The sequence below is a fragment of the Trichosurus vulpecula genome, chromosome 2, assembly GCF_011100635.1.
Source record: "Trichosurus vulpecula isolate mTriVul1 chromosome 2, mTriVul1.pri, whole genome shotgun sequence".
Taxonomy (NCBI): domain Eukaryota; kingdom Metazoa; phylum Chordata; class Mammalia; order Diprotodontia; family Phalangeridae; genus Trichosurus; species Trichosurus vulpecula.
In genome coordinates this window covers 334177088-334190959 of record NC_050574.1, presented here as the reverse complement: position 1 = coordinate 334190959, position 13872 = coordinate 334177088, and the positions used below count along the sequence as shown (strand labels likewise).

General features: G+C 39.2%; 1 protein-coding gene across 1 annotated transcript in view; it reads left to right on the top strand.

Moving 5' to 3' along the window:
- Positions 1-67: 67 nt before the first annotated feature.
- The window catches only part of LOC118837117 (protein mono-ADP-ribosyltransferase PARP14-like), a 48164-nt gene continuing 34359 nt past the window's right edge, over positions 68-13872 (top strand). Inside the window, exons 1-2 of the mRNA XM_036744097.1 lie at positions 68-323; positions 10341-10439. Coding sequence (XP_036599992.1) covers positions 134-323; positions 10341-10439 — 289 coding nt within the window. The 5' untranslated portion in view covers positions 68-133. The remainder of the gene's footprint in view (positions 324-10340; positions 10440-13872) is intronic.

Here is a 13872-nt window from a genome sequence, read left to right as displayed (position 1 = left end):
TCAGGAGCCAGGAAAGAATGCTGACTGCTCCCTTGCTTCTGCCCTCTCTGCTCCTCGGTTACTCGCCTCCGGAGCCCATCGAACAAGCATCGCAGCCCCGGCACCTCGACTCACGAGATCCGACCCAGCTTTGATGGCCACTGGAGGCTCTACCCACAGTCCGCCTCACCGGGTCCTGGTCCAGGTGTCCAAGTCCTGTTCTGGATTGGAGAGGAAACTGCAAAAGTATTTCCAGAGCCCGAGGAAGTCCGGGGGAGGCGAGTGCACGGTCAAAGCCGGCCCAACCGAAGGCACTTTCTGGGTAGAGTTTTTGGAAAGAGAAGGTGAGTAGGAAGGGGTTGGGGGAGCCGCTGGACAGAGACCAGCGTGGGAGGAAAGGCTGCGGCGGGGAGACGGGCTGAACTGGGAGAGGGCACCGAAGTGGAGGCCAACCTGAGCCAGGAGAAGGGGCACTGGAAAGCAGGGCTTGCATTAATAATAATAGCTTGCGCTTACGTACATCCTACTGTGTGCCAGGCACTGTGCTCTGGGAGGTAGGTGCTATCATTATCCCCATTTTACAATTGGGGAAACTGAGGCAGAGGCTAAGTGGCTTGCCCGTGGTCACATAACTAGTAAATTTCTGAGGCCACATTGGAACTCAGTTCTTCCTGACTCTGGCCCCAGCACCACCTAGTGTCCCCTATTGAAGATCTCTTCTGAGGGTTTGCTTCATTTCACTGGGGTTGGAATGAGGGCTCTCTCTCATCTTCATTCAGGAACTCAGGGTTACCACCAAAGGACGGTGAGGAATTCATCCCCTTTTTTATCAAGTCAATATACATTTATCATAGTTATGTGGTTTCACCTCCTCCATGTTGTTAGAAAGCCAGAAATCTCCCCACAATACCATCCCTCATCCCACAAACTCTTTCTTGAAAGAAGGTGGCTGAGCCACCCCGGTGAAAAAAGACAACTCTCAATTGAGGGAGATCTGAGTTATTTGGGGATAGAGGGTGAAGAAGAAACAAGATCATGTCTAGATCATCTCGGTTCTCACTATTCACTTTGTTCCCCAAAGCTTGACTGAGTGAGCTGCACCCTGGATTTTCTCAGGATTGATTTACTACCCCTTGTCGCTAATATAGACCATTATCTGGGGTTGAGGTTTAGTGAAGTTCCAGCTATAAGTAATGATGAAGTAGAAGAGAAAACATAAACTTTTAATTACCTCTACATTAAGATGCTGAACAACACAGTGCCAGAGTACAGAAGAAGCAAAAGCAGACAATGAAGCTAAGAAATACTGTAGAACAGCCAGGATCTATTATCTGTGGTATTATGTTAACAAAACTGAGAACACAAAAGAAGTAAAGGAGTATCTTCAAAAATATAAAACACAAGGTCAAATAGAGACCTGACACTAAAAGGAACCATTCCTTCTCCTGCCTGAACATATAGGACCAAGTCACAGGAGCAGGAACCTATATTTTATACTTCTATCAATCTTTGAACTTTATGATTGGGATAGATTTTTGAAAACATTCACAAAATCATATACTCTTAAAATTTTTAGAATGTTCAGGGAACTTTCCTGAGATTGACTCCTCCAAATCCCTGATTTTATGGATGAGAAAACTGAGTACCAGAAAGGAGAAACAGGAAGAGGAGGGTGACAGGTACATAGAGACAAAAGATAGAAGAAGAAAGGGAAATGAGAGACTCAAGGACAGGAAGAGGTAAAGTGGAAAACTGGAAAGCACAAGAAGAGAGAGCTCTAAAAAGAAATTATCTCTCTCTTTTTTTCTCTCCTTTCTCTTGCTCTTCTTTCTTTTTCCTCTCTTTCCCCTCTCCTTTCCTTCCTTCCCTCCCTCTCTTCTTTTTTCTTTCTTTCTTTCTCCCTCCCTCTCTTCTGTCCTTCTTTCAACACTACATGTTCAGAAGATGGGACAGAACTCTGAATAAGTAGACCAACATTTAGTAGTCATATGACCCTGAGCAAGTCACTTAACCCTTCTGGGTTTCTATAAAATGAGAGGTTTGGATTTAAGGGACCTCTAAGTCTCCTACGGTATCAATAAATCTGTGCTCCTTTGACCTTCCTTAATTGTAGTTCTTCAGATAGAGTTACAGAAAGGCAATTTGTGGCTAAAGTTTTTGCTACCTTAGGAAAAGAAAAATGAGTTAAATGAGCTTTTCTATTCTTTTTAAACTTTCATTATGTTGTTCGTCCTGAAAACTCCTCCTTTTCTCTGAATTATGGGGGAAAGAAAGATTTATTCTCACTGAAACCAGGAAGAGGAGGCTATGGTGGGATCAGGGATCCAAGTGCTTCTGGAAGCTGAGTCTCGGACTAGCAGTAGCTATCAGTTGTTAAAGACAAAAATCCTGGTTAGACAGAGTTGGAGTTCTACTGTGACTATAGATCCTCCTGATCTATAAAATGGGCTTTCTGTGACGCACACACGCCGAATATCAGCAAAGAGGATGTTTTCCATCTAAGACCAAGGAAGAAGTCGTGGGGGGTGGAATTCTAGTGGACCAGGAAGAAAGGCTCTGGATCCCAAGGATTGATGGGGGCTACAAGAGAGGCCTGTTGACTACAAATAAGAAAAAAAGCAACAGAGAGCACCTGGGTGGGATTTTGAAATGCTTAAACCTGTGCCAGTGACTTGTCACAGCCTATTACTGCTCATTGTGGGTACACTAATACTTAAACAAGTATTTGTTGAATAATACCAGAATCAAAGAGATAATAAGATAGGTTGCTGGACCTGGGAGTCAGAAAGAACTGGGTTTAAAACCTTCCTCAGATGCTTACTGTATAATCCTCAGCAAAAGACTTAACCTTTCACTCTCAATTTTCTCATCTATAAAATTGAAATAAGAATAGCAGCATAGAATGACAAGACTTGGCCATTGATGGGATGTTTGGGGCAGGGGGTGGCTTGAAAATGAGGTACTAGGGATAATACCTACGTTGTGAGCCTGAAGGAATGGTGGTGTTCTTGACAATAATAAGGAATTTCAAAAAGAGAAAGTTTTTGTGTGTAAAGATGAGTTTTATTTTGCACATGGTGAGTTTGAGATGCATACAGGATATCCAATTTGAAATGTCTGATAGGTCACTGTTGATATGAAACTGAGGAGTCCAGAGAGAGGTTAGGGCTGGATAAATAAATCTGAAGATCATGTGCACAGAGATGACAATTAGCCCATGGGATCTGATGAGATCTCCAAGTGAAATAGTACAGAAGGAAAAGAGGACCTTGGGGGACAACAAGGTGCAATATCGAGGAAGATCTAACCAAGGAGCCTGAGGAAAGGTCAGATAGGTAGGAAGGGAATCAGAAGACAGCTATGCCATGAAAGACTAGAAAGAAGAGAGTACCCAAGAGAACAGAGTGACCAACAGTGTCAAAGGTTGTCATTTTAAAAGGATGAGGATTTAGAAAAGGCCATTAGATTTGGCAATTAAGAGATCATTGGTAATTATAGAGAGCAGTTTCAATTGAGTGATGAGGGTGGATGCCAGATCTCAGATGGTTTAGCAGAGAGTGAGAGGAAACAAAGGGGCCACACCAACTGTAAGCTTTCTGACTGTCAGAAAACCTTGGTTAAGTACCTCCTGTGTGCCAAGCACTGTGCTCTAGTTTTCTAGAACTTGGATGAAGTGAGGAGGGTTTTTAAGGGAAAGAAGAGATATGATTATATTGGGAGGCATGAAGGGACCTATGACCTGATTGATGCGTTGGTTTATTTTGTTGAATTGACTTTTGTTTTTTGGTTTGTTTATTTCTTTGTTTCAAGATAGGGCAAAACAACATTTATAGGCAGAGAAAAAAGCCAAAATATAGGGAGAAATTAAAAATGCAAGAGAAAGTGGAAGTTCTCAGTGGAGTAAGGTTGAAAGGAGATTGGAGGGATCAGGATGTCCAGTTTACAGTGTGATATCAAAGGTGAAAGGAGGAGAGAGTGGGAGAATTAATGGAAGTTTTGAGGTGGAGTTGAGGAATGATGAAGATTATGGAGGGAGTAGGAATCAAGATAGAGCTGAGGGTTAGCTCCAGAAAGGAGAAGGTTGGACATAGCCCTTATGAGAAGCATGTTGTGAAGCTGATAAGAGAGGGGAGAAACTATTTGGCCTGCAGCCATGAGGGCCTAATTGCTGTTAAGTAGCATATATTTATAGTAGATTAATTCAGAAACTACTTTTAATTAAAAATTATGATACTAACAAACATTAAAAACTAACATTTCCATGTACATGGTAGAACAGAAAAAAAAGAAGATTGTGCCTGAAATTTCAAATTTCTTTTATTTAGAGCACATTTAATAGGTAATTTTCAAAGCTATTCTGCTTGTCTGTGATTCCTTCTGGATTTCCTTCAATAACACTCTCTTTTTTAGCTCCCAACTTCTTCCACCAAACTGAAGAAAAAAAGAAAAAAAAAACCTTTGTAACAGATATGCATGTCCAAGCAAAATGAATTCCTATATTTGTCCTGTCGGAAAAATACATTGTTTTCATATTTTCACTTGAGTCCATCATCTCTGTCAGGAGGAGGCCTTCTGGAATCATGATTGTCATTGCATTGATCAATATTATTAACTCTTTCAGAACTGTTTTTCCTTATAATGGTGTTATTATGTATATTATTCACCTGGTTCTACTCATGTCACTCTGTGTCAGTGCATATAAATCTTCCCAGTTTTCTCTGAAACTATATATTTTAGCATTTCTGTTTCTTGATGTCTCATGAGTCATCACCTCCCACTTCTCCAATTCTAATGTTTCAGAAATTATTTTCCTCATGGATTTTTGTACCTCTTTTTTAATTTGGCCAATTCTCTCTCAAAAAGTGTTATTTTCTTCATTATTTTGGTGCCTCTTTTACCAAGCTATTAATTGTCTTTTCATAATTTTTCTACCTTGCTTTCATTTCTTTTTTTTAAATATTTTTTTCTATTTATTTAATATATTTAATTTTCAGCATTGATTTTCACAAGAGTTTGAATTACAAATTTTCTTCCCATTTCTACCCTCCCTCCCCACTCCAAGATGGCATATATTCTGGTTACCCTGTTCCCCAGTCAGGCCTCCCTTCTGTCACCCCACTCCCCTCCCATCTCCTTTCCCCTTCCTTTCTTGTAGGGCAAGATAAATTTCTACGCCCCATTGCCTATGTATCTTATTTTCTAGTTGCATGCAATAACTTTTTTTTTTGAACATCTGTTTTTAAAACTTTGAGTTCCAAATTCTGTCCCTTCTTCCCTTCCCACCCACCCTCCCTAAGAAGTCAAGCAATTCAACATAGGCCACATGTGTATCATTATTTATAACCCTTCCACAATACTCACGTTGTGAAAGACTAACTATATTTTGCTCCTTCCTAACCTATCCCCCTTTATTGAATTTTCTCCCTTGACCCTGTCCCCTTTTCTAAGTGTTTGTTTTTGATTACCTCCACCCCCATCTGCCCTCCCTCTATGATCCCCCCCTTTTTTATCTTCTTCCTTCTTCTTTCCTCTGGGGTAAGATACCCAATTGAGTATGTATGGTATTCCCTCCTCAGGTCGAATCTAATGAGAGCAAGATTCACTCATTCCCCCCTCACCTGCCTTCTCTTCTCTTCCTACAGAACTGCTTTTTGTTGCTGCTTTTATGCAAGATAATTTACCCCATTCTATCTCTAGCTATCTCCCTCTCTCAATATATTCCTCTCTCATCTCTTAATTTTATTTTATTTCTTTCAGATATCTTCCCTTCATCTTCAACTCACCGTGTGCCTTCTCTCTCTGTCTCTCTCTCTCTCGCTCTCTCTCTCTCTCTCTCCCTATATATATATATATATATATATATATATATATATATATATATACACATACATATATATGTATGTATATATACACACATATGTATATATACACATACATATATACATACATACACATTCACTCATATATACACATATACACATATATATATGTATATATACATATACATATATATATATATGCATATTCCCTTCAGCTACCCTAGTACTGAGGTCTCATGAATCATACACATCATCTTTCCATGTAGGAATATAAACAAAGCAGTTCAACTTTAGTAAGACCCTTGCAATTTCTTTTTCTTGTTCTTTTTCTTGATTACCTTTTCATGCTTCTCTTGATTCTTGTGTTTGAAAGTCAAATATTCTATTCAGCTCTGGTCTTTTCACTGAGAAACCTTGAAAGTCCTCTATTTTATTGAAAATCCATATTTTGCCTTGGAGCATGATACTCAGTTTTGCTGGGTAGGTGATTCTTGGTTTTAATCCTATCTCCATTGACCTCTGGAATATAGTATTCCAAGCCCTTCGATCTCTTGATGTAGAAGCTGCCAGATCTTGGGTTATTCTGATTGGGTTTCCACAATACTCAAATTGTTTCTTTCTGGCTGCTTGCAATATTTTCTCCTTGATCTGGGAGCTCTGGAATTTGGCAACACTGTTCCTAGGAGATTTCTTTTTGGGATCTATTTGAGGAGGTGATCGATGGATTCTTTCAAGTTCTATTTTGCCCTGTGGCTCTAGAATATCAGGGCAGTTCTCCTTGATAATTTCTTGAAAGGTGATATCTAGGCTCTTTTTTTGATCATGGCTTTCAGGTAGTCCAATAATTTTCAAATTATCTCTCCAGAATCTATTTTCCAGGTCAGTGCTTTTTCCAGTGAGATATTTCACATTGTCTTCCATTTTTTCATTCTTTTGGTTCTCTTTTATAATATCTTGATTTCTCATCAAATCACTAGCTCCCACTTGCTCCAATCTAATTTTTAAAGTAGTATTTTCTTCAGTGGTCTTTTGGACCTCCTTTTCCATTTGGCTAATTCTGCCTTTCATTTCAATTTCTCCTCATTGGCTTTTTGGAGCTCTTTTGCCATTTGAGTTAGTCTGTTTTTTAAGGTGTTGTTTTCTTCAGTGTATTTTTCAGTATTTTTGGGGGTCTCCTTTAGCAAGTCATTGACTTGTTTTTCATGGTTTTCTCAAATCCTTCTCATTTCTCTTCCCAATTTTTCCTTTACTTCTCTAACTTGCTTTTCCAAATCCTTTTTGAGCTCTACCATGGCCTGGGACCAGTTCATGTTTTTCTTGGAGACTTTTGTTGTAGGGTCTTTCACTTTGTTAACTTCTTCTGCTGTATGTTTTGGTCTTCTTTGTCACCAAAGAAAGAATCCAAAGTCTGCGACTGAATCTGGGTGTGTTTTCGCTGTCTGGCCATATTCCCAGCCAACTAACTTGACCCTTGAGTTTTTCAGTGGGGTATGACTGCCTTTAGAGTTTAGAGAACTATGTTCCATGCTTGGTGGGGATATGCCAGTTCTGCCACACCAGCACTCCTCCTTCCCCAAGAACCCCCAACCTGGACTGGACTTAGATCTTCAGCAGGCTCTTCACTCATGCTCTGATCTGCCACTTAATTCCTCCCAACAGGTGGGCCTGGGGCCAGAAGGAACTGCAGCTGTACTTCTGTAGCAGCCCCACCTCCGCTGCTCTCAGGGCAATAGTCGAACTTCAAACTCCTTCCACTCCTGCAGGTTTTCCCACTAACTTTCTCTGTTGTCTTTGGTGTTTGTGGGTTGAGAAGTCTGATAACTGCTGCAGCTCACTGATTCAGGGCCATAGGGCACACTCTGCCCAGCTCCTGGTCTGGTTGGTCTGCGCCACTCACGCTGGGCTCTGCTCCCCTCCGCTCCGCTCTGCTCCCATCTCCGTGCGGGATAGACTTCACCCAGAGACCATCCAGGCTGCCCTGGGCTGGAGCCCTGCTTCCCTCTGCTGTTTTGTGGGTTCTGCAGTTCTAGAATTCATTCAGAGTCATTTTTATAGGTTTTTGGAGGGACTCGGTACGGAGCTCACTCGAGTCCCTGCTTACCCGCCGCCATCTTGGCTCCACCCCCACTCTCATTTCTTTTCTCAGTTTTTCCTACCACTTATTTATTTATGTTTCAGCTCTTTCAAGAATTCTTGTCTGGCTTGTGTACAATTCACATTTTTCTTTGGGGCTTTGCTTGTAGATGTTTTCATATCATTGTCTTCTTCTGAGTTTCTGTCTTAATCTTCCCTGTCACCATAATATGTTTTTATGATGAGGCTCTATTATTGTTGTTTGCTCTTTTTTCCAGCCTATTTCTTGACTTTGACTTTTAGGTTACAGTTGGACTTTGTTCCCAGAATGTAGGGGAAAAGGCATTATCGCAAGCTTCAGGCTTTTTTTACATTGCTGTTTTTAGAACTCATATTGGGGGTTTGGGAAGTTTTGGTGCATCCAAAGTGGTGTCATCTAGGAACAGATGGACTCACTGCTTCCTTGCATCTAGAATCAATACAGCTCCTCACTGTCCCTGCTCCCTTGAGACAGCAAGTGCTTTTCTCCTTCTAAGAACAGTGACCCAGAAGTGGGTATAGGCAATGGAGTTGCCAACAGTGCCTTGTCTTGTACCTAATGATAGCACAGAGGTCCTCTGTACAGTCTCTTTCTTACAAGTATCCTGATTTCCTGACTGTCTCTCCAGTTTCAGAGCTTCCAAAGTAGATTTTAGGCCATCCCGCACCTCAGTGTCACAGACCTGTTCTTCTTACCTCCTATGTTATCTTGTGCTGAGAAAATATCTCACCAGAACCTATTATTGGCTCTACTACTCTCAAATTTGATTTGAGGTGTTATTAAAGTTGTTTGGAGGAAAATGTTGGGAGAACTTAGCTTCTTCCTCTACTCCCCCATCTTGGCTGTGCTCCCTGAAGGTCTCACTTAGTTCCCTTTCATCATTTGTGATAGCACAATATTATGCAATTAAATATATGTGTATATATGTGTATTTACATATATACATATATATAATATAAATAATTTGTTCAGGCTTTCCCCCAGTTCATGTTCATCCCCATAGTTTCCCATTCTTTGTCACAAAAAGGAGCTGCTATAAATACCTTTTGTACATCAGGGTCCTTTTCTTCTTTTTTTTGATATCTTTGTGGTATAGGCTTAATTGTATTGCTCGGTCCAAGCGTGTGCACATTTCAGTGACTTTGCAGACATAAAGTCATATTCCTTCCCAGAATAACTGAACAAATTCCCAGTACCATCAACAGTCAGTCAGTATGCCTGTTTTCCCACATCACCTCCAACATTTGTCATTTCTCTTTTTGTCAACTTTGCCCACCTTGGGGGTACCTAGTAGAACCTTGATGTTATTTTAACTTGACTTCCTTTCTAAAGAAATGGATGAGGGTTGTCTTCTCATATCACTTCTTTAGGCCCAACAAGAAACTTTGAAACTCAATTATGTAGAGCTGCTCTTTCTTCTGAAGAATATCATAAATTCGACACCTAACTTTCACATCTCTTCTGCTCACCTGATTCCTTCTGTTTGCTACATTCATTTCAGGTTTTGTGGTGGTTGTTCTTTCCACTTTATATTGTCATAGTCATTGTATATCTATTTTTTTCTTGGCTCTGCATTCTCCACTTTACCTCAGTTCATGTCTTCTTATGCTACTCTGTATTCTTCACATTTGTCATTTCTTATAGCATAGTAATATTCCATTAATTCATATATCACAATTTGTTTACTCATTCCCCAATGGGCATCTACTTTATTTTCAGTTCTTTACTGCCACATAAAGTACCACTCTAATATTTTGGTATGTATGGAGACTTTCTTTTTTATCAGGGACATGCTTGACGTGCTGTTCTGGAGTCAGGAAGACCTGAGTTTAAACCCAGACTCAGATGCTTGTTAACTGCATGACCTTGGCCAGTCACTCAACCTCTGTTTGCCTTGGTTTTCTCATGTGTAAAATGGGGATGATAATGGCAGCTAACTCCTGGGGTTGTTACAAGGATCAAATGAGACAATAATTGTAAAGTGCTTAGCATAGTGTCTGGCATACGATAAGTGCTACGTATATGTTAGTTACAATCATTATTACTATTGGAATGTATGCCTAACTAACTTTAAAAGTATGGGCATTTTAGAATGTTGTTGCCTTTTTAATAATGACCAAGTTTAATTTTGAGAAGAATTGAGAAAACACACTCCCTTCCTTTCTTTACAGAGGACAATGGGTATAAAATATTATACATATCATGAGACCCAGTTTGTTGATTTTGTCAACCTGCTTTCTCCCCCTTTTAATTTTTCATTCATTCTTATAAAATGTGTTTCACTGGATAAAGGAGGGGGAATGACATTTAGAAATACAGCTGATAGCGAAGCAAAAGATATCAATAAAAATAGGCCCCAAAACCAGTACAACAGTTTTCCTTTTTAAAGATTACCACATCATAATCTTGGTTTCACCCGTATTTTTCAGTGAGGCAACGAGTCCTGGAGAGAGAGAACCATGAGTTAGAATTGCCAGGAGAAGAAAAGTTGAAGCTCACTGTCAGATTGCCTACAGCAAAGGTTGCAGGTGAGGGCAATCCAGAAGAAATCCCAACAAAAGGAAGCTGGGTATTTTTTCAGGCATTTGGGGTTGGGTTCACTCCCTTGAACCAGGAGAAATATAGGAGAGAGAGAAGTGTGAATTCTTGGCCATGTTGAAAAAAGCAAGTGCTTAAGGGGTTAAGAAGCTAGAACAATGTCGTAGAGGGAATAGAACACTATGACCAGCACATTCCTTGGTCCTTCTCAGCCTCCTAGAATCCCTGTCTTCTTTCAAGGCATAGCTCAGGTGCCACCTCATAGATAAGACTTTTCCTGATTCCCACCCTCCTCCCCCCAGGTGTTAGTTGTCCTTACCTCTTAAAATCACCTTGTATTGTTTAGTATCCATTTTGTATTTACTTATTCCTCTTTTATCCTCCCAGTAGTTTGATGGTAGGAACATTTTCCTCTTCATATGCCAAGTAACTAGATACCTTACACAAAATAAATGCCTAATATGCTTGTTGAACTGAAGGAGCTCCAGGTGGGATAAGTATGTTTAGGAGAAGGAAAAAAAACAATGAATATTATAGTTTTCAAACCCAAGACATGTATGGAGAACAGCCTATGGGGCATTCAGTTGAATTCAGTTCAATTCAATTTTTAAAATTGTATTTCTATTTTTCAACTAACAAGCATTTATTTTTCTCTCCCTTCTCTTCCCCATTAAAGAAGAAAACAAGCCCCTTGTAAAAATATTCATAAACAAGCAAAACAAATTCCCATGACAATCAAGATGGCTGAGTAAAGAAAGAAGTGCAGCATAGTCAGTAAGAGCTAAGTTCAAATCCAGCCTAACACTTGCTACCTGGCAAGTCACTTAACCTCCTTGAATTTTTGACTTTAATATTCCTGAGACTTTTCCTTTACCATTTTCTACAAGGAAATTATGGTTGGATTTTTTATGTCTTTATTTAGACTTCTGGTTCTACAGATTTGAACAGTTTTCATACAAATGAATTTTCTTGAAAAATGATGTCCAGACATTTCATTTTTATTATTATTTGTGGATTCCAAACATCTTTAATTATTTCTCCTTCACCTGGTTTCTAGTTCTATTTTTTTATATTGGGCATCATAACTTTTCTATTTTTTCAATATTTTGGTTTTGTTCTAACCCAGCTGTCCCGTGTCAATATTGCCTTCTCTTTCATCGATTCTAGGTTTCATAATAATAATTGCTAACATTTATTTAGCACTTACCATATGCCAGGCCCTGTGCTAAAAAACTTTACAATAATTATCTCATTTAATCCTCACAACAAACCTAGGAGGTAGGGACTATTATTACCCCATTTAACACATGAGAAAACTGAGGCAAACAGAAGTAAACTGACTCCCCCAGCTAGAAAGTGTCTGACATCAGATCTGAACTCAGGCCTTCCTAATTCCAGGTCCAGCCCTCTATCCGCTTGTGCCACCAACTGTTATTTTGAGAAGACTTAATACTTTCTCTTCCAATTCTTTCTTTCAGAGCTTTAAAAACATTTTTTTATTATTTATTGCTTCATTTCTGTTAGGTATTTATATCGTTAGTCACTGTGGAAAATTAATTTTTTCATTTGAATCTCTGATGGTCTTTCCTTCTTTTGGGAAGAAATATTTATATTTGCAATAATTTTTATCCTGGTCATATTTTATATTTGATTTACTCATCTTACCAGCTCTAATTCCTCAATTAGAGCTTAATGCCAGCTTTACCCCATGGTTGGGCTCTTGGATGATATGGCCTATTCTGCTTTGACTTCCTCTAGGTCACCTGGGTTTTTATACTGTCCTCCACTTCCTGGAGGCTGACCCTCTCCCCCAGTATTTGAGATTCACAGCATTGGATATTTAGGGCCATTTCTGGCACCTCAGATCAGGCCATTCCAGGGCTTTCTTGGGGACCCGCTTACTCTTGATGTCTCTGGTCTCAAAACATTGCAGGCTGTGCATGCCTCGGGACAACACTGATCACAGAGGCTTTGCTGGAGGTCACTTTTCTTATTGCCTTTGGATATTGGGTGACCTAATATGTAGCTCTGGTGAGGAAGGAGTCATTTAATATAGCTTTTATTGGATCCTTTTTTTAATCATTATTCAGTCTCTAGAGAACTTCAGGGTTCTGCTGAAGTACAGTAATGTGGGAACTAGGTAGTCTAACTCTATTTCAATGAGTCATCTTGGCAGGAAGCCTCACCTAGTATATGAGGGACCATGTCCTGCCCACACCTCTTCTGTATTTCTCCAGCTAGTCTCTACTCCTGTTTCATTCACTCAGGATGGTAGACTCTGTTTCCTTCACTTCCCTTCTGATAACTTTCCTAAGAATATTCATCAGTTTGTCCAACTCTTCAAATATGGCCCCCAGAAGTGAACTCAGCACTTTAAGGTATAAGCTGACCAGTGAATAGGTACAGAATGATTTATGTCTTACTTTCATTGTAAATTTGTTGATCTTAGGTAACCACAGGCTTGAGTATATTTATTTCATGCAGGTACTCTAAGCTGATCCCAGCCATGTCTCAGTGTAAAGGAATTCTCCTTAATTCTTTTTTTGCTTGGTATTTAGAAATCCAAGATCTTGTTTTTTAATTGTATGCTAACTTTTGTTTCACCCCAGTTTGCACTATGTTCATGCATATATACTATACATTCATGAGTTACAGTATTTAACAATTACCAAATAAATTGAATTATATTTCTTTTAAAAAATAGCACAAAACTTGCAATGGAATAGAACCACGTATTCATCACATAATAAATTGTTTCAACATTATAAAATACATTTAAAAGAATATTTTAAAATATCTTAAAGCTTATTCCCCACTTTTAGAAAGCCACTAATACTGAGTTTAAGTAAGTAGAAGAGTGGAACCACTAAATCTGCTAAAGCACATGGGTCATAGTCAGTTACAGAGAAGCACCAAATTCCATCTAAAAAATAATCAAATATATTGTACCACAATAAACTCACTTAGCCCCATTGAGTGTTAGTTTCTCATCGGTAAAATAAGCTGGAGAAGGAAATGACAAACCCCTCTAGTATCTTTCCTAAGAAAATCCTAAATCGGGTCACAAAGAATTGCACACGACTGAAACAACAACCACCAAAAATAAAAAAAAAGAGAGAGAGATAGAGGTTAACCAGCAGAACAGATGAGTTATGCAATACATAGAAACAGGCAAATATAGTAGCCATGTGTTTAACAAACCAAAAGGCCTTAACTACTAGGATTAGGTTTTACTACTTGACAAAAACTGCTGACACTATTAGAAAGCAATCAGGTAGAAATCAGGTTAACACCTACATCTCATACCATACACCAAGAAAAGTTGTAAATTGATACATGAAAGATATAAAAGATACATCATAAATAAATTAGAGGAACAATGAATAAAATACTTTTCACAAGTATAGTTATTGGAAAAGCTTA